Source organism: Ambystoma mexicanum, chromosome 10 (assembly GCF_040938575.1).
Source record: "Ambystoma mexicanum isolate Mex_15411 chromosome 10, UKY_AmexF1_1, whole genome shotgun sequence".
Classification (NCBI taxonomy): Eukaryota; Metazoa; Chordata; class Amphibia; order Caudata; family Ambystomatidae; genus Ambystoma; species Ambystoma mexicanum.
The window spans coordinates 1,403,391,757-1,403,412,427 of NC_090932.1; the positions used below are offsets into that span (position 1 = coordinate 1,403,391,757).

General features: G+C 47.1%; 1 protein-coding gene across 1 annotated transcript in view; it reads right to left on the reverse strand.

Moving 5' to 3' along the window:
* Nucleotides 1-20,671, reverse strand: part of ACACB (acetyl-CoA carboxylase beta) — a 3,851,763-nt gene that overhangs the window by 629,331 nt on the left and 3,201,761 nt on the right. The window contains exon 44 of the mRNA XM_069619430.1: nt 8,256-8,399. Coding sequence (XP_069475531.1) covers nt 8,256-8,399 — 144 coding nt within the window. The remainder of the gene's footprint in view (nt 1-8,255; nt 8,400-20,671) is intronic.

Here is a 20,671-nt window from a genome sequence, read left to right on the forward strand (position 1 = left end):
ATATTACAGCCAGTCTAAATATGTTGATTAATAGTCTGCTGCTGTTTCTACAGACAACATACCACAAAGTACCTGGGACACCACAGGAGAACAGGATCCAAGACGCATCTGGGACCCCCTGGATGAATCCTGAGGATGGAAGATCCTGATCCTCATCACAGTGCCTTGAGTGCCTTGGAAGGCGAAGTGGCAGAGTTTTTCTGCTCTACTCGATGCCGCCCCCCTGGAAGAAGCAGTCGCTGGGACGTAGGTGTCGAGCAGGAGAAGGGAGCCAAGCAGTTTCGGAAATGCAGCAATGCAAGTCTGATGCAGTGGTCTCCGTTGTCAGGTTGCTATGTCGGCTGTGGATGACCCACATAGAATAAACTTGTTGTGGACCTCCACAAGGCTTGGGTGATGAAAATAAGTCCTTTGGTGGTCGCGGATGACTTTCGGTGGTGACGGGTGCAGTGCCAGTAGCAGGTGTCTAGTTTTGGTATTTAGCAGTTAACCGCCTTTTGGTGTTTCGGTTCTGCAGCCACAGAACGGATGACAGGGTGGCTTGGACCCGAGCCCTGAACTACACTGCAAACCCTCACCAAGTCTGGACCTTCGGGACGCTTTCTTTGGTTTTTGATGGTGGAAATCCCACTGGCTGGCACTCCTCTTCAGGCGGTAACCCTGGATCTCCTCCAGCACGGAAAAGTAGACAGACATATATTTTGCGTTACTTGGAACTCTGGCAGCTCTGGATGTCGAGCAGTACTATGGCCGGGCTACCCCCTCTTTTGGGCGATATATGACAACTTTTCTTCCAGCGGTCACAACCACTTCTCAGGACCCTGGATGACAGGTGGACATCTTGGCCTTAAGATGTCCAGGCACTCCTCTTCTGGACCCATGAAAGCTACTCTTCGGGATGGCAGCCACACAGGACTGGCTTCCAGGACACGTTGTGTGAAGAGCAGCAGCTGAACTATGCCCCCTTGTAGCTACAAGAAGGGGTCACCTATCCAGGTCCTCTCTGGTTCAGTCCACGAATTAGCAAAGCAGCTTTTGGAGTTGATGAAGAGTTGCAGCCGCAGACTTCTTCCTCCATCTGGATTCAGGATACAAGCTTCTTGAGACTTCAGCTTCTGCTTCGGTTTCAAATTTCAGCTTCTGACAAGGAGGTAAGTGAGGGGTCCCTAGTTAAACACAAATGTTCCCCATTCACTCAGGCTGAGCCAGGCTTAGCCAGCCAATCGCCCAAAGTACATTCTTGCAGCTACCAATCATGCTCACAGACATTCAGGTCATTCACCCAAAATCAGACACCCATAACACAGGATGTGGTTTTTAAGACAACTCCCAGCCTTTCAGAGCATTCACTGCATTCAGTGCATTCACTCCGTTTCAGTCAGGGCAGGCTCAGGCAGGACCACAGGCATTGTGGCATACAACCGATATCAGCAACACAGAATGTGAATTCACTCCTCTCTCCATTCAGGCAGGTCCTACCCCTGGGGTGTACCAGGAACAACAATCCCTGGGAAGGCTCCTGCCAGGGACGTCATTTCACCAAAATGCCAGGGGTCCCGAAAGTGACATCGCATGACCCTTGAACTCTGATGACATCACAGGAAGGGATGTCTATTGACCCCACCCCAAAGTGATATTGAGGGAAGCGATGGAACACAACCTTTCATCCCGTAACAAAACAGGAAATGGCATCACATAGCATTGTTCCTAAGTACACTATGAAATAGATGGTTACACTATCACTATAATGTATTATACATTTCCTACAAGAATGGATCACTCATTAAGATCGGTGTGTATAGGCCCATATTACCAAATTACTGTGAATGCAAGCAGTCTGTAACGCTCACCTGATTCCCGTAGAGGCGCCGGTCTTGACTGGGCGTATACCGTATCTTCAAAGGTGATGTGTAACACACGGCTGGCTCTTTGGGCTGGACCTCTGTGCACTGTATGTCTGACTCGAAGGGTAAGATGTCTGCAGATAGAAAATATGGAATTAATGAACTGGGTTATTGAATGTCTCTTTCTTATTCCCTTTCTCTTCTCCTGTAGAACCCCAAAGGTTAACGCTCTCACCTTAGGTAAGTGAACGCCATGCTCTCCATCTGCCTCGGGGCAGGGTGCTGTAACCAGTTTCTTCACTGGATAAGGGGAGCAGGCCTCTTGACTTCAGAGGAGTGCTGTCCGTCGTTTACTGCACGAACGGTAAGTTTCGAGTAATTCTAATGTCTTTAAAAGTCTTTAGTAATGATGTCTCTTGTTTTGCAGGGTTCCGGCGATGGCGGATGACGGGCTGAAGTGAGTTGAAGATGGAGCCCGTGTGATGAATAGAAGCGCCTGGAAGCACGTAAGTAAGCGCTTGTTGCCTGCTTCACGATGCGCTCTAACTGTCTTTTTATTTTGCAGGTACAAGTTCGGAGCGGCTGCAGGGTGCCGGAATACCCACTGGGTTAGATGTGGAAAGGAGTAATGGCACGTGAGTATTAAAGTTCCCCAATGTCTTTAAACGCACCTTGTTTTGTCTTTCAGATGCGGGATGCAGCGCCGAAGGCCTCCGGAGCGTGCGAAGAGTTGGTAAGCTTTTGTCTTTCAGATGCCGGAATGCAGTGCGAAGACCTCCGGAGCGCACAAAGAGTAGGTAAGCCTTTGTCTTTCAGATGCCGGAATGCAGCGCGAGGCGTTGGTGACAGCCGATGGACCAGGTAAGTGAAGCGCTGTCACTGAAGACCGTAATGCTAACCTGTTCTTTCTTGTCTTTATAGGTGTTGCTGAAGACTGGATTCAGGATGGTAAGCCTTTTTCCTTAGGCCCAGGATCAGATGCAGAAGACACGATGAGCGTTCTGCTGCAGAGGATGCAGAATAACGCAAAGCAAGATTCATCCATCGGGTGTGGTTTAAATAGCCTCCTGTAGTGCTTAGGTGTCTCCTTCCACAGCCACGCCTAGGTAAGAAAAGAGTTCCTGCTTTCCAGAAGAGTTCCAGTGTTCTGAACCTAGGGAGTGGCTCCTGCCCCACCCAACAGGAAAAGTAGTTCCAAACAGAAGAGGATCAGAGGCTCAACTGGCAGGCAAGTAAGCAGCATGGTCTGCTGCAGGTAAGTCCACCCAAGCATTATGAGCCCGGCGCTTCCAGCGCTGGGACTGGGCATATTTATGAGCCTGGTGCCACTGGCGCCAGGATTGGGTCCTAAAGGTCCCAATTGGGACTGGTTGGCACTCGGAACCTGGGTTATGGATCTGCTTCCAAGGGAGTTGGGAAAACCCTGACCTTTTGGAAGCAGAGATCATGACCCAGTCGTCCATGTCCAAATGGTGATGTGTTATTTATTATATAGCTTTGCTGCATTTCTGGAGTTTATATTTTTTCACTGGGTAAGAGTGTGAGCTTTTCCCCCACTCTTACCTGTGTTTTGCCATGTGTAGTTCATCTGTTTTGTGATTGTGGACTCTGGAGTAAACCACTTCAGCAGCCCCACTCTTTTGTGTGTTACACAGCACCTTCAGTGCAGTGACACAGGGTTCTCTTTTAGACTTCCCACCGACTCCATTTCTGGGCTGACTACTGTCCTCCAGAAAAGGGTCAAGTTGCCATTAACTTTACGTAGTCATTTAACCACAGATCCAGTACACCCCACCTTACATGGAGTATTGGAAAGGGTTAATTCTTAGCCCTTTTTATCTGTACCTCATGGAGCATTGTTTCGCTCCCTTAACATTAAGACTTGGCTGGTGGCAGTGGTACCTACCCTAATTTTCCTACCGCGATTATATTACATAACGTGGTATTGTTTTAGGCTATTTTAGTAGCCTCAAACTTTAAACCCGCTAGCCCAAATACTTTTTATTTCGGCTCCGGTTGGGTTTAATCGCCATTTCTTTTTGTTAACATCCTTCTTGGGTCTTTCTTTGCGCGGCAAACCAGGTTTGCCTCCTTTGTTCTCCGACCTTTGGCGGGCTTCTGACCAGAAGCCCTCCTTTGGGGTCTGGGAGTCTAGGTGGGCTGAATGTGAGGGAGGGGTGTAGTCACCCCCTGCACAGGGTCTCCTTGAAGACCCAAGTCGCACTTTGTGTTGACTGGCTGAGGTGGTTGTCCGGGCTGGACAACCCCCCTGCTGAGTGATTGACAGCCAGGCTGGGTGAATGGGGGATTTTGGCTTAAAAGGCAGGACTCTTGAGCTAGAAGGCAGAGTCGCCTCTGGAACTACAAGGAGCTGAAGAGCAGCGGAGAAGACGACGGCTGCTGCAACCCCGAGTCCCGGTGAAGCCATGCTGCAGTCCTAAGCTATCTACCCCTTCAATGACTAAGAGAAGATCCAGTCCGGAGTATTCTTCCCTTGAGCCTGGTGGGATCAACCAGCTCGTCTTTTCTTCAGACAGAGAATCCTCTCCTGGGTCGAAATCACTGCTGTGCTGTAGTGGTCCGGATAGCCATCAGAAGAGCCCTCTCCTGATTTAAAGGAGTGCACCTTTTATTCATCGTCTTTTTCGCTGCTGCTGGCCTCATCCCTGAGTAGTGCAGATCACTCCAGATGTTGTCCTTCTTGTCCCCATGACTGAAGCTGCAGGGACCGTGAGTCTGCAGGAACTGCTAGGAACAACTGCCGTGGCACCAGCTTTTCTCCAACGGAATAAGGTACTGTGCACACTTGGTCATTCTCTCCATCTGACCAGCCGCAATCGGGCTGATCCCTTTTCCTCCACGAAGATTTGTTCTTTATTCCCTCCCTCTTATAACTTTTCCTTCCATTTGACAATCTTTACGAACTCTTGGCATCTCGAATCTCGAACTGCTCAACGTGTGATCCTCGGCAACTGAGCATCTTCTCCATTGACACTGACGCAGGCCTCTTGACTTTAATCTGTATCTTTGAATAAGTCCTCGAGTCTCCTTGCTTTGAAAAAGTATTGCCTATGATTTTTATTCACTTTTCCCTTGTTTGAAATTCTCAAGTACAAAGAGTGTTTTAACTTCGTGAGCATTGAGTCAGAGTAATTCTGGTCCTTTGTGCAATCTCTACCACTGCTCATTTACTCTTGAGATAAGTCTGGCTGCTCCGCTACTGCTACTACTTTAACAGTGTAGTACAGGCTTGTACCAAAGGTGAACTTGTATTACTACTTGTATTCTTAATTGTGTGTAGTGGTCCTTAAGGTGCACTGCACAGGATTCTGCCTAACAGTCACAAATGCATCAGACTTGCAAAGGACGTTGCCGCGGCAGGGCAACACGGTAACCGCGTTCACTCTGGTCCTGGTGCACTCGTCTCACTTCAGACCTGGGAACGCCAAGTGTATGAAATTCGGTGTGAGGGTGCCGGGGACAGAGAGCTAGCAGTATACCAAGTTTCGAGGACCTCCTCGAAACGGCGGTTCTGACAGAGCAAAGCAACTGGGTAAGCTGGTCAGTCCACTGGTTGGCCCAGGGACACTTCCGTGAAAGCTTATTTGCAGGGTTTGATGAAGGTGCCGAGAATATGGGTCGAAGCGTCTTCGCAGACCTTCTAGGAAGACCAGGTGCAGAGGGGTCCCACAGGACGACCGAGGGCTCAGTGTGCCAAACCTTCCAGCGGGTCACCAGCGGTACCTCGACTTGGCTTCGTGTTGCAGGATACTTGGATTCTATCCTTTGTTCAGTGAGAACTCAGGAGATCGACATGGTAGTGGCGTTTGCAGCCTCCTCTTATCCAAAGTTCCCTTTGCGCCAAACGAAGAGGACCCAATGGGAGAGCTGCTCACAAACACACACTCCATACGTGGACCAATCACGACCACGGTGGTCCCAGTCATTCATGGCACTCTAGACTCTCTGGCACCTAGGATGTGTATTGGAACCAGACGTTCCAGCCCACATCCTGGAGGCATACATACAAGGCATGCAGAAGCCTGCGAAAGCATTGAGATTTGCGGGAAAGTGCATGACCAAATAAGGACTGACCCGGGTTGACTCGACCTGGGGAATGTGAAGGGGCAAGATGGCCAAAGGACAGGACAAAGAACATCGTGGCATGGCCATTTTGGAGCCAGGCCACCTATTCGTTCCAAATGCGGTTAACGCGGTTAACATGGCAGGAAAGGGTTAAAAATAATGCGAAAAGATAGCTGCCACCAGTCCTGTCCATGACACATCTGCACAGTTCATAAAAGGTCCAGCAAGAGTATCTAGGGCCTTTGGAAATGACTATAGACCCAAGTGTGCTGGTAAGATACATTGCACACTTGTTACATGTTGCACAAGAGTTGCAACATGCGGAAAGGACTAAGGGAAACAAAGTCTCTCAGTACTGACTGTCTTAAGGGCATGGAAGTTTCTGCATAAAAAGTGAGCGAAAGCCCAGAGGAGTGCAGCTGAAGGCTGTGCTTCTCTGGCAAAGGCAGTCAGTGGTGTCTAAACAGCAGCAAAAAGTTTGGGGGTTGACTCATGGAGGGAAAATTACATACAATTATGAAATCTTGCCTAACACTCGCCCCTCTCAGACTAAGGACAGGGGGAACTAATCCACCCCTGGATGAGTTTCTTGTTCAGGTCGGTTAAACATTCTGGACAACCCATCAGCATTGCTATGTTGGACACCTGGCCTATGCTCAATAGTGAAGTCAAAGCCTTGCAGACTTATGGACCACCAAAGCAACTTTGTATTCTCTCCCTTCAAGTTCATTAGCCACTTTAAGGGCTTATGGCTTGAATTTCAAGGATTTATGTGATTACTGCAACCATTTTACTGTGACCCCCAAAATGCAGACCTTTTTTATTTCAACACCCTTTTCGCCCCATATATATGCGGGGGTGAGACCCCCCGTGGCCCTCCTAAATCCATTTTATACTATACCCCACATGTAAAAGGGGTTGAATTTTTTTAAAGTCAACATTTTAGGGGGTTGCAGTAAATGGTTGCAATAATTGTATAATCCAAATTTCAAGGGTTTCATGCTAAATCTTCTCTTTGGACCACTGGCTGTTGCCTTTGGCCACGGCCATGGCGTGGCTACAGTCCATATGGCCCAAATTATTTAAAAAAGACTGTGGCCCATTCCCCCCCCCCCATCTTGTAACTAAACAGACCCCCCCCCCACATGCCGTGGCCAGTGGCTGTGTCATTAAGCATTGTAATAATTAGGCAAAACAACTTTAGGCCATGGCAGTCATCTGTGTCCACAGACTCCAGTGCACCAAATAGATTAAAAGCCAGTGGGACGGGCCAATAGCCGAGGACCCCCCCCCCCCACACAATTAAATGATCAAATCCCACTAGCATTGGGCGCTATCCCTGTTGCAACCTGAGTGGCAATTTAGCCTGGTATTACTCTTAATATTTAAACTCTGTTTTGTAAATGATTTCAGTGAATGCAACAGTACTAATGTTGGTGGTTCCCTGTAAGCAATTAACTTTTTTGCAAAATGGCCCACCTGGTGTTTTAGCATACATTATTAAAAGAGTTTTTTGGGGATCTTCCCTTTATTCTTGTGTAATATTACTTCAAAATTACAGCGATTTAATCACAAAATTAATACAAACACAGCTTACGTCGATGAAAAAATAAGATGGACGTTTTCAATTTCCGAAAAGTCTCAGTTGCTGCAATCCACCAAGGGAGATATATAAAACGTTATTTGTGCCAGTTGTAGTAAAACATATTTTTTTTAAATACGGGACAAATTAATGGCAAATTAAAATAAGACACACGTGCGACACTGTGCCAAACTTGTTTATTATTTGATGCAAATCCATTTAGTGGTTTTCACGCTACGGGTGTTCAATCAAAGCTCCTTTGAGGGGCCTGTGACATACAATTATTTGAAAAATGTCTTCAACAATGGTTTAGTGAGTCAAAGGTTACTAGCAATAGAATTGTGGTCAAAGTAAATGCAAATAGGTTTAATCTCAGCGCCACCCTATAACATCAGCTACAGGATAACCTGCTTGGAGACATCCCCAGAGTGTGGGGCATTTGGTTTATTGGAGACCTATTAATGTCCTATCAGCTGATATAGAGGCACTCTCGAGCTAAGGAGTTTGGTTAATTGTACAAAAGTAATTATGCAGACATTCAAATACAATAATGAAGAGACTGGAATAACTATACCAGTATTGCACCCCAGCTTTTGGTAAGCCTATAACTGAAAATATCATCTAGATATTTGGCCAAGCCACCACTCATTAGGGTACATATCACAAGCACAATATGAAAGTTCGCCATTTAAGGTAACCCTAAGCATGGTATAGCGTGGCAATGGTAGCATATTATACAATACCTTTGGCATATAGGAAAGCCACTCTAAGATGGTAAAGACTCCGTCAAAATCATCTGGGACAATTGTGTGGGAAACTCCATTGTTATGCATGACCTGCACTCCTCCCAGCTGGTTATTGGATGTGTAAACTTCACGACCTAGCACCTGAACACAAAGACACACAGTTAACCATATAATTACACAAATGAGCATTGGTTTGGGCGATTGTATGATTTTGAACCATATCTTTACAATCACCGTCAATGGTGTTTCTCACTGTTGGACTCTTCCACATTCTTCACTTCTTAATTTGTGCATGTTTCTTACAGACATATGAAAAACTGTGACATCAGTTTAACTGTGACAATCAAATGCTTAATTGACGTTTAAAAGCTTTAATATTCAGTTAGGCCCACTGGTCATTCCTATTTTCTGCACAGGCAAAACAGTTAAGGCTTTAGAAATATGATCTATCCACGTGTTTTGAGGACAACACTTACGAGCGATGCAATGCTGGATTACAGTGCTTGGGAAGCAAACAGTGAAGGAGATGCAACACTCTTGTTGTTTAGAACACACTTTTCCAAGTTAACACAAAGGTAGAGAAGGGTCATAACTGGAGTGAATACTAGAAAATACTACAACTGTTGTGAAGGCATCATGAAACAGATTCAAGTGCAAAATGAAATGATTTATTGACTCAAATGTCAAGATTTGTTGAAGGCCTAACTTGCCCTATGCTAAGGTGGGATTTCCCTACCTGAACACAATTTAGGAAAGACTGATTCCGTAAGTAAAACTTAAAAGTCAGTCTGTGTCCAAAACCTATCCTTTTCCTCACAACTAAAGCTAAACAATGTGTAGGGATGGCAACAATAAAAGAAATGGTGATCAGAACAAAGTTCTGAGCTTCTTCCAGCTCCTAGCTTTCTTTTCAGCTTCCCTTCCCCAAATTCTAGAAAGTTCCATAAAAGTCTTGAGATTACCTTTCAAGTTCGAAATAGTTCCACAAACCCTTGGGGTTCCCCTTCCCCAAGTTCAAGGCAATACAGTTCCACAAATCCTCAGGGTTCCCTTCCCCAAGTTCAAAGCAATACAGGTCCAAAGAAAAGAGTATTGAGAGCTACGTCCTCAAGACAGCAGTAAAGTGTATCAAGTCTCAGGGTTCCCTTCCCCAAGACTTCAACTTGCCAACTTCTACTTGGTTCCAGTGTAACAATGTTCAAATCAACTTCCAAATCAACTTAACACTTCGTCTGGATAGGTTTAGCAACTCAATCAGCTTACTCCTACTTGGTTTGCTTTAACAAAGTCTTTCACTTTCAAAGTTGCAGGTTCCCTGGTCTAGGTGCAGTTGTCAGGCCACACGGTCCACCCACTACAGGTCGTGCAACCAGGAACCCTAGGCTCTTCAGCCCACACGGGTTCCTCTGTACTTGCCCCTGTGTAAAGTTTAACACGCACTTAGCTTCTCCTTGTCGGCCCCTTGGCTTTGCCACAATGTGTCACATATCCTCTACCAGTCTTTGGCATTGCTGCACTGCATTCAAGCATAAGGTACACAGCGTGGTGGTTTTGTTTCTTCCCAACCTTTCTGTCACACTCTTTTGCAGACTTCCACACTTGTTCTGTTATTTCATATTGTTTCTTTCAACTGTGAACTTTTGCATTTATCTGTCATCAGAGCGTAGCTTTGCTCATAACATTTTAATTCAGTTTGGTATTCAATATTTGCTTAACCTCTTGTTCTCGAGTATTCATTACTTGGTTGGCTTTAAATTGTTCAATATATCATTCAGGACTATGTCTAATTTCTGTCAGCTCACTCGGCATTCACAAACTACTTATTTCAGTTTGTTTAACATTCTTAGGTATGCGTCAGTGTTAGCGAGGCGCCGCAGATAGAGCGTTCCCTAGATTGCACTCACTGGTTGTGTGCAACCGCTCTCTACTGCTTCGCCGGTTCTCTGTTTGATCCACAAGCTTTGCCTCTCTCGTGGCTGCCTCAGAGAGCTTCCCTCACTCTCCCTCTTGTCTTGGCAGCTGTGGGCTTCAGGCAGAGCAGAGCTCCTGCTGTGGTTGTTGCCACTGCAGCTCAGCCTGATAGTTAGACCCTTTTGTGGCACGCACTTGGCCTGGGTGTCTCTCTCCTTCTCCTGACTCATGCGGCTCCAAATTCTGGCTTCCCTGACATGCTTTTCTCCAGCCCATTACGTTCCCTGCGCCTCTCCATGGTGTGCAGCCCCACCTCATATACTCCCTTGGAGTGTTAATGGTCCACAGGTGTGGGTCAGTAGGTTTAATTGCCTGACCTTCAGGTAGCCTATTTGTGGGTCACCTGACTTACCCAATGGTACTCTTTCATAGTCATCTTCTTCGTCTCAGTACTAGAGTGGTGAAGATACCTACTGGTGTTTATTACTCCTAGTCGCCTCTTCCTTGTCCCAGTACTGTGGTAGATTGAAAGAGGAAACTTGAGGGGAGCTAGTTCACAGTAGCCCATAAAGGCCGGGGGAGGGTTAGGTTGGTTTTCATTAGGGAAAGGGGGATACCATGTCTCAACCTGTCCTACCCTTAAACCTTCTTTTCTTTATCCACTTTCTAGTGCTTCTAGATTAGTAATATCTCCTGTCATTTTCTTGGTCAGTAGGGCAGGGGTAGCAATACCTCATACCTGCGTCTGGGATAGAGGGTTCCTCCTGAAATGGAAATTCTGGATACTGTGTCTCACCTAAGGACATCTCATTCTCAATCCCCCAAGGACCCTCCTCCCAGGTGATCCTCGGTCACTTCTCTGCCCCCTCGGTCAGGATCCAAAAGCGATGGCCTTTCCCTGCACACCTGAGAAGAGGACCCAAGAGGAGTAGATGTGAGGACGCCCTCAGGTTTCTCACACTATGCACTAAAACCATTGAAACACACACAATCTCAACTTTGCAAAGAATGTAGGTCTGACTCATTTCAATTTATAAATGATCACTTTTCTGGAGTGAGCATGGAAAAACAGACAGCGGATACAAATTAATTTGAATGGAAACTAAATGCCTTACAACCTATGCCAGTGCTCACATCATTGAAATGGAGAAATTGCTTACCGGTAATGTTCTTACTATGGATTCTTCTCCCGCAGATTCCACATCTGCTAGATATTCCCTCCAGTATCAGCTGTTTGGAAAACATTTTGACAGGGGGGCGCAGTGCGGTTCAGAGTCATCCATCGACTCAGTCATGTGTCGACTGCGCCACTCCTCGACTCCGGATGGGACGTCGGTGGTACATATATCAGGTCACCACACATCAGTTGCCCTCTCCCCCATCCCCAGTACTCAGCAGCTGCAGGGAAGAATCCAACGGGTTCGTTGTGACAAAGCCAAAAATCGTTTATTTTTTGTTGTTGTGAGTAACAGTCAATACTGTAGGGCAACAGGCCGACAGTACTTACATTTGAATAGCATAACCTTGTGCATTTTATTATTATTTATTTTAAAAGAGCGTCACCAAACTTTTGTTTTTGTCACATAGGAAAAATATACATTGAGAGCAGAGACCAGAACCCTTTCATAGCGGGGCGGCTGGAAGTGTGATGAGGAATCTGATGGAGAAGAATCCATAGAAAGACATTACCAGTAAGTAATTTCTCCTTCAACAGACTGCATTCGCCTGCAGATTCCTCATTTGAGAAGACTCCCAAAGCAGTACAGCATTAGGAGGTGGGATGCAAGTCTAAATCAGAAAGCTTTGCAACACTGCTCTCCGAAACTGGGCATCAGCCCCATGGGCCACATCCTTGTTGTAGTGCTTCGTGAACGTGTGAAGCGACAACCATGTCGCCTTTCAGATCACCATCACTAGCACAGCCCTTTGCAGCACAGAAGTGATTGCCATGCCCCAGTGGAATGGGCCCGGAAGCCTCAAGGCAGTTCATTCCCTGCCTTAATCTTCTGCTTAGACACAGCCAGACCCTTCCTCGACTGTGAAAAGGCAATTAATAACAGATCAACATGCCTGAAGTCCGCCGTCCTGGCCCCATAATAGCTCAGTGCTCTCTTAGGGTTAAGCCTGTTTAGCCTTTCCACTTCCTTAGAAGGGTGAGATGGTGGATAGAATACTGGCAATTCCAATCTCTGCGAGATATGAAATTTTGACACCACATTAGGCAGGAATTTTGGATAGACTTTAAGCGAGACCTTCTCTCTAAAGAATCGCAAGAATGATGATTAGCAGGAGAGAGCCGGTAGCTCGCTTACACGCCTTGCCAACATGATGGCCACCAAGAAGACCATTTTAAGGGTAAGGAATCCAACAGAAGTAGACTGCATAGGCTAAAACGGAGCTGCCATCAAGAAGGTAAGCATCACATTCAGATCCCAAATGGTACCACAAACAGCGTTGGAGGAAACCCATTTACAAGGCCTTTCAGAAATTGGGTCATCACCAGGATTGTAAAGAAAGAACTTTGAGCTGGTGACCCTTTAAAGAAGGAAAAAGCTGCCAAATAGCCTACCGTGGTAGTGGGGCATGAGATGGAGTCCACCTCACCTCAAAGCATCTCTGCCTACATGTGTAAAGGGACTTAGTGGAAGGTCTGTGTGCAGCTAGCAACAACTCAAGTACTTCTTCAGAGAGGTCCCAGTCATCATAAATCATCCTCTCAAGAGCCACGCATGCATATTAAGAGAGTCCAGGTTCGGGTGGAGCAGCTGCATAGGAGGTTTGGCCTCCGAGGAAGCTGGCGACGTGGGCAGATGAGAGTACCATGTTCTCCTTGCCCAGTCTGGGGCGATCAAGATCATAGTGGCCCCGAGCCTCCTTAACCTCCTGAGAACCCACAGGATGACAGATATCAGCAGAAACACGTAGTGGCGGCAGAAGATCCACTCCACCAGAAACCCATCTGCCAGCGCTCCCCTTGAAGGGATTCCTTCAAGCAGAAGCTGCTTGCACTTCGTGTTGTTTCTCGTGGCAAACGGTTCCATTGCCTGGGTTCCCCACAGGGGGAAGAATTCTGCAATATCCTTGGGGTACATTTCCCATTCGTGGGAGACTTAGCACTGCCTACTCAGAGCGTCTGCTAACCTGTCTCTGCTATGGCCAAATGGGCTGCAGAAGACAAGATCCTGTTCTCAAGCAGCCAGAACCATAGTTGCAGGCCTGCAACAGGGGCAGAAACAGGGACCCTGTCCTTGTTGAAGTAATGCATGGCCTCAGTATTGTCCTTTAGAACCAGAACATGCCTTCACCTGAGGGATAGTGCCAAAGTCGTTAGGGCTAGCCTGATAGATATGATAGGTTATTTATATGATATGATATGTTATTTATAACACGCTTAATACCCAGAGGTTTCTAAGCGCGGACCCGGGGTATCCAAACTGTGGTGCTCCGTGACGTCTTGCTTCCAAGGCGAGCACGTTGTCCCTGAGCTATCCTCCCGAGACCAGCCTGTTGATGTGCTAACAGTGCTCCACTTTATTTATTTATTTTATTTATTGCATTTGTTGTACGCCCAAACCCATAGGTATCACGGCATAGGTTACGAGGATACAGTGGCACTTATCCGGTTACATAGGGTGAAAGAAGTGTAAGATAAAACATAAGATCAGCTTATCAAAATACATAGACAGTTGTATGAGTCATAGTAAAACATAAGATTGCAGAACAACAGTGGTGCTCATGTAGCCTAAAAATTGTTTGCGTTGGTAGCAGATATTAGGATTTGTATAATAGCCAAGTTTTTTTTATCAGTTTCTTGAAACGCGGGTGGGAGGGTTCATTACTTATGTTCTGCGGGAGCGAATTCAAGATTCTTGACGCTGATACAGGAAAACTAGCTCCCCCCGCTCTGGATTTCTTGAATCGGGGGGTGAGTAGCTGAGTGCTAAAGCTGGATCTTAGTGACCTAGTAGGGATTTTGCAGGCAACACAGTGAATGAGATATGCAATGTGCTTCTTGGGCGATGCATTTATGCGTGATGGTGAGGGATTTGTGAAGTATTCTTGCTTGAATAGGTAGCCAGTGCACCTCTCTCCTGGTCTGGGAGATGTGGTCTCTTAGAGCTGCTCTTAGGGCTTTGTTTTGCAATAGTCGTAATTGAACTAGATTCTTCTTTGTGGTACCTAACAGCAGTACATTGCAATAGTCCAACTTTGAAAGTATAAGGGTCCTGCTAGAGTGATGCAATTCTGAGGAGTGAGGAATTGTCTACTAAGAGCAATACGTTTGGCCATGTAGGCAGTAGAGGATGCGAGCGAGTTGATATGTTTGTTCATAGTGAGGTTTGAGTACAAATACACATGTAGTGTTTTGATCCGCTTGGATATTGGACTAGGAGTACTGTCTATGACAATAGAGGTGTATTCAGGGTGCAAACTTTTTAATCGAGCTGGAGATCCTATTATGAGGATCTCTGTCTTTTCGCCATTGAGGCTTAGACTGTTTGTGGCCATCCAGTTTTTAGTAGATTTTATTAATGTTGGAGGAGTCTTGCTCATGATTGCCCCTTTGGTCGCCACTGGAGACCAAAGGCTGTTTACATGCAGATCCCTGCACTGAGTGCCCCAGCCCTTCAGGGACTCATCCGTGACCACCTGCGCATGGGGGCCAAAAGGGTTCCCCTGCCATCATGCACTTCCTGCTGGTCCACCATGAGAAGTCGCTGGCCGCAGACCTTTGACATGCTGAGAATGTCATTCATGTTGTCGAAGTACTGGGGCCATTGATCCTTCAAAAGCCATTGAATGGAACACATCCACAGCCTAGCCTCTGGTACCAGAAAAATGCAGGAAGCCATGAGGCCCAAGAGGCGGAGGAAGAAAACCGCTGGCAGGCTGCGATGATTCTGAAAGCGTGTGACCAACTGCCAGAGACTGGTAAAACCTTCCTCAGGGAGGTGAGGGGAAGGGAGGGAGGCAGTTACATTCCCCGCCCGGGTGTCCAGGACTCCTCCGATGAATTGGAGCTTCTGTGTTGGTGTGACATTGGGCTTCTCCCTGAATTTCCAGAAGTCCCAACTGTGAAGTAGGGAACAGGTGTCCTTGAGCTGCGTTGATACCTGTTCTGGATACTTTACAAGGATTAACCTGTCCATGTAAGGGAATACGTGGACGCGGGATCTCCTGAGGTGAGCTGCCACCACTGCCATTAGCTTGGTGAAGACCCTGGGTGCAGAGGTTAGGCCAAAAGGGAGTACTCTGAACTGTTATTGAGTGTCCCCAATGACTAACCTCAGGAACCACCCATACTTCCGCTGCATTGGCACATGGCAATAGGCATCCTGAAGGTTTAGCGATACCAACCAGTCCTGGAGTTGTAGAACCTGGAGAATCTCTCTCAACGTCACCATGCTGAACTTGTCCTTCCTCAGAACTTGTTCAAGGACATGGGACCCAGTAAGGAACAGAGTCCTCCCCCTTTCGTGGGTACCAGAAAATACCTCTCTCTTCAGGTAGTACATCTTCCCCTGCACCCTTTAAAAGCAGCGCTCTCACTTCTTCCTGGAGATCCTGTTCCAGTTGCTGGGGGGTGGTGGTCTGTCCAGTGGTCTTTTAAATACCGAGCGGCAACATTTGCATCTGACCTGCTACAAGGCCCAGGAGTCTGATATCTAATTTCACCTGTTCCAGTGCTCATAGACCTTCCCCTCCAACCAGGGAAACATGAAGGGGGAACACAAAGTGCCCTAGTAGGCCCGCCGCCCCTAATTCTGCTGATGAAGTCAATTGGCTCTGAAAGGCCCTGCTGCACCATCCGGGACGCGGGCAATGCCCCAGCCCAGGTTTGGCCTGCATTTGCTGCCCTTTCCTCTCAAAAGGAACATACCGCTTACAACTCCTGTCTCTGGAAGAAAAGGCAAAGGATTGCTTGACGAGTTGCTGCAGTGCAAGACCCCAGGACTTTGCAGCAAGTCTTGATTCGTTGAATTTCTCCAAAGACTCATCAGCATTTGGCCCAAAAAGGTGTTCACCATCAAACACCATGTCCAATAGCTTGGCTAGCACAGTTGGGGAGAATCCCGAGCTGTGGAGGTAGGCCGCCCTCTTAAGCACCGTAGATCTACCCAAGGCACGACCTACACACATTCAGCGGTGTCAAGGACTGCTTGAAGGGCCTGGTAAGCCACTTCCTTCACATCATTTATGATGCCCAAGAAACCGTCTCTCACCTCCCCTGTTGGAAGATTGTCTGCCACCTCAGCTATGGTCCTCCAAAGCACAGGCTAGTAATTGGAAAAGGCGGAAATTAAATAAATTGCTGTCAGCGACATACTCCCGGACGCATATATTATCTTGGCCAAAGTGTAGGTCTTTTTGTTCTCTCTCGGCCTGATTGAGAGGTGCATGTTGAAATAGAAAAGTGCTGTGAGATACATTTCCATGAAGACATGCATTCTGATGTATCACGGGAGAGGAGGCAATAATAGAAGCCAGCCACTCCTGTAAAGTCGTGATTTACTGCATTCAGAGGCTAGAACACCATTCCTGTGCCAGGCAAAAGAGGCAGACATTAACAGTACCATTGGAGTTGCCGTTAAACCCCACAGCACCCACTCTCCCATTATGTAGATAGCATTTCTCAGACTGCAGCATCACTTTTCTAGTTTAAGAAAACGTTCTTGAATTAGAAAAGTGGCAGTCTTTTGAGTAATGCTCGCTAAGACACTGGAGCACGTGTCGGTATCCAGTGATAATACCAAACACAAAATTATGAAACCATTTATGACTAATCATTTTTATTTGAAAAAATGCAGACTTTTTAATATATATATGGGGGTGGGCTAAAACACGTGGGGAGAGGGTTGGAATGGGGTTATAAATAAAGGGAAACAGGTGGATTAGGGGGAACCCCCAAATTAAAATAAGAAAAGAAAAAAAGAAAATAGTATTATTTTGGTGAAAATGTTTCGTTAAAAATGTTGTAATTTTTTGATTTGTTAATATCACAGTGAACCCATGTTTCCCCTGCAAAGATAGATTTTTGCAGCTTTTGCTGCTGGAAAGCAGGCCATTTCCCCTCCAGTATTTTCACCCATCTCAGAATGGTGGTGTTGGGAACTGGAGGGGAGAATGTCGGCTTTCCACGCTATATTTAGCACAGGCTCTGAATCAGGGCCTCTATCCATTGGCAAGTTAGAGGTGGACGGAGCTGGTCGTGAGCTAACTGTAGCAGCTTGGACCACCAGACACTTTGGGTGGCATGAGCTGATAGGAAGGTTAAGTCCCCCTGGTCGGCTTGTATATTTTGGTCAGCTCTGTATCAACGGATGGCGTTGCCATAACGTCCCAATTGGATCTGATATTGGTGCCTTGAAGGGCAATGCCCTTTCAGACGGGGGGCAGTTTTCCAGGATATAAGCAAGGTTGTAAGACTGTAGTGGCTTGGCTCTCAAGGATCAGGGCCAGAACTACCCTCTCCACTGTTTTCCTGTATTGGGAATTGAGGTGTCCATAGGGGGATTCCTGCTGCAGGTCAAGGTCAGGTGAGGTGTAAAGCTTGCTTGCCTCATGCAGCCAAAGCCATAAGATCAGACTGGTCTGTGAAAATGTCAGCAACCCTAACTCCCCCATCGGGTCCACTTAAAAGGGGACAGGGTCGACCTCATCAAAAATCAACCTCATTGACTGGAAGAATTCCAACCTTGATTCTGGAATGAAGGACTGATCCATCGCCAATGTTGACAGCACTGCCCCGACGGGGCCTCTCGATACTGATGCCTTGAGGGTCATCAGCGCCAGAACCTCAGGCACAACTGATGCCTGAACCGCCTGAGGCATGGAGGCCGGATGTGAACCCCGCCACAGCCTTCTCAAATAGCTGGAGCATATGTGTTTTGAATGCCTCCCACTCCTTTCTCTGGGCACTCGTACTCACAAATTACTTACCCCGCTCTTCTGACGAATCACAGTCATGTCTGTGTCAGCGCTTTATCTTCTTGGCAGGACAAGGAGGACTAATGGTGCAACTCACTCCGCGAGTTTGACTGCTTCTTTGCCTTTTTGCAGTGTCTGTCCTCCTTCTGGGGCCTGGGGTCTTTCGATATCGTGGCCTGACAAGTTGGCGGTCAGCCGAGCCGGAGACTTGGAGACTTCAAAGGAGGCCATCCAAAAGGCCAATTTTGCAGATCGTTCCCTGATCGTCTTCGGGTTAATGTGCTGGCAGGAGCCGCACTGCTCAACGTCATGTTCCACCCTGAGGCACCAGATGCAAATACTGTGTGGGTCCGTGATGGACATCTTCTAGCCCTAGTCTTTGCATGGTTTAAAACCATTTCAGGTTTAGAGCCTGAAATACCGGCTTCAAAGATAACAAAACATTTCAGTCACTGAAAAAGATCACGTTCCAAACAGAATGCTCAACACGCTGGAAAAAGGAACTGTGGTGTGGGACCATAGTGACATTATATATCTAACACTGACGTCATGTCTGGAGTAGAGCAGTGGCGTGGTTGAGACATACTGAGCCGCACTATGCCCCCTGGCGAAAAAAATATAGCAACTTTCACTGGTGAAGAGATTTATCAGATGAGGAATCTGTGGGAGAATGCAATCCAATGAATAATTTAATTATCTGTTGTACATTTCTTTTTAATGGATGTTCTTCCCTCAGATTCCTCATCTATCACATTCCATCTCCAGAGCAGCTGATTTTTGCACCCCCAGGTGTTGCAGTGTGGCTCCTCGCCAGCTCTGCCTGATATCTCTATGTGACTCATACCGGACAGGATGTCAGGGCCAGTATATGTCGAGGGGTCATGGCCCATGACCTCAGTTCTGCCTTTCACCAGAGCAATCCTGCCGAGGGATCACATAACTCAATAGGGTGTATTAGCTCTCCACGGAGAGGGGTAGGTTAGGAAAGCGATGAGGAATCCGTGGGAGGCACATCCATCAGAAAAATCATTACCAAGAGTCAAGTAATTTGTTCTTCTAATGGATTCCTTCCTCCTGCAAAGTCCTCATCTATGATAGAATAGCATAGTAGTACATGGATCTGGAGGAGGAAGGAGAGCAAGAGGACATCACCTGAAGAAAACTCTGGAGGATCACTCTGCTGAAGAGTGCGTCCACCCCTGAAAGGGAGTCCAGGCAGTAATGTTTGGCAAACATGTGCAGAGCAGCTCACATAGCCAGTTGGTAAATGTCAAAGACAGGGACCCTTCCTCTTTAGGACAGATGTAGCAGCCAGCCCTCTGGTTAAATGAGACCAGAGACTGCCAGGGAGATCCTTAACAGCCAGCTTAAAGCATTCAGAGTTACAGAGAATAATCCCTGTTTACAGGGTCTGTTTGGTCACAGCCCTGTCAGCACGGGCACCACCATAACTCACGATAACTTGATTCTCTCGTCCAAGAGATGTAATAGCTGAGCGCCTGCACCGTATCCAGCCAATGGAACGCTCCTCTGCCTCAGAAGAAGGAAGCAGAGGAAAAAAACAATAGAAGATGGATCTTTGGAGAGAGATGGAACTCTGAAAACACTTTTGAGAGGAAAGAAGCTCTCACCCAAACAAATAGTCAACAAATATGGAGATCTAACAGGTGATGGTAACCAGAATTACCAGCATGCGGTGAGCAATCTAAGAGCATGAATCAAAGGGCTTAAATGGTGCATCTATAAGGAATGTCAACACTAAATTTGAATCCCACGCCAGAACCACAAACTGGTTTTGTGGGAATGGATTACATAATCCCTGCAAAACAGTAAAAGAGTGAGAACTGTAAATAATGAGCCATCTTCAGGGGTCCTTTTGATAACCCGAGATAGCGGCCAGGTACCCTCTTCACAGTGTTAATCTGCAGGCCCGTCCGGGCCAATGAGAGCAAGCAATCCAAACCGAGGATATAGGACAATTAAAAGGGTCCAGATGCCACTCCTGTCACCAGGCCAAGAATGTATACCATATACAGTTGTCTGACTAATTCCACTCTTATTACAGCCTCTCAGCAGCCAAGCATGAAAGTTAAAGCTGCAGTGGTTGAGATGAAGATCATGTCCCTCCGACTGGGAGAATAGACCCACTCTCGTCAGGAGGCGGCATGGAGAGCAGATGGACTTGTCCAGCAACTCTGGGTGCCAGATCACTGGAGCCCATTCCGGAGCGATAAGAATCGGCGTGGTCCTGAACAGGCACATCCTCCTGAGAACCAGCGGAATGACAGGGATAGGAAGGAATGTATAGTGGAGGTCAACCGTCAAGTCCCCCTCAGGGCATCCCCAAGAGCTCCCTGCCAAGGAAATTCCCTGGAGCATAACTCACACGTTGTGTTCACAACGAAGCGCAGATGTCCACCAGAGTCCCTGAACGGGATAAGTTCTCCTCCAGAACTTCCTAGCGGAGCTTCCACTAGTGGGAGGCTGAAATTAGTCTGCTCCAGATATCAGCTACGGCATACTCTGTTCCAGCAAGATGAGCTGCCGTCAGACACATTCCCCAGGAACCACTG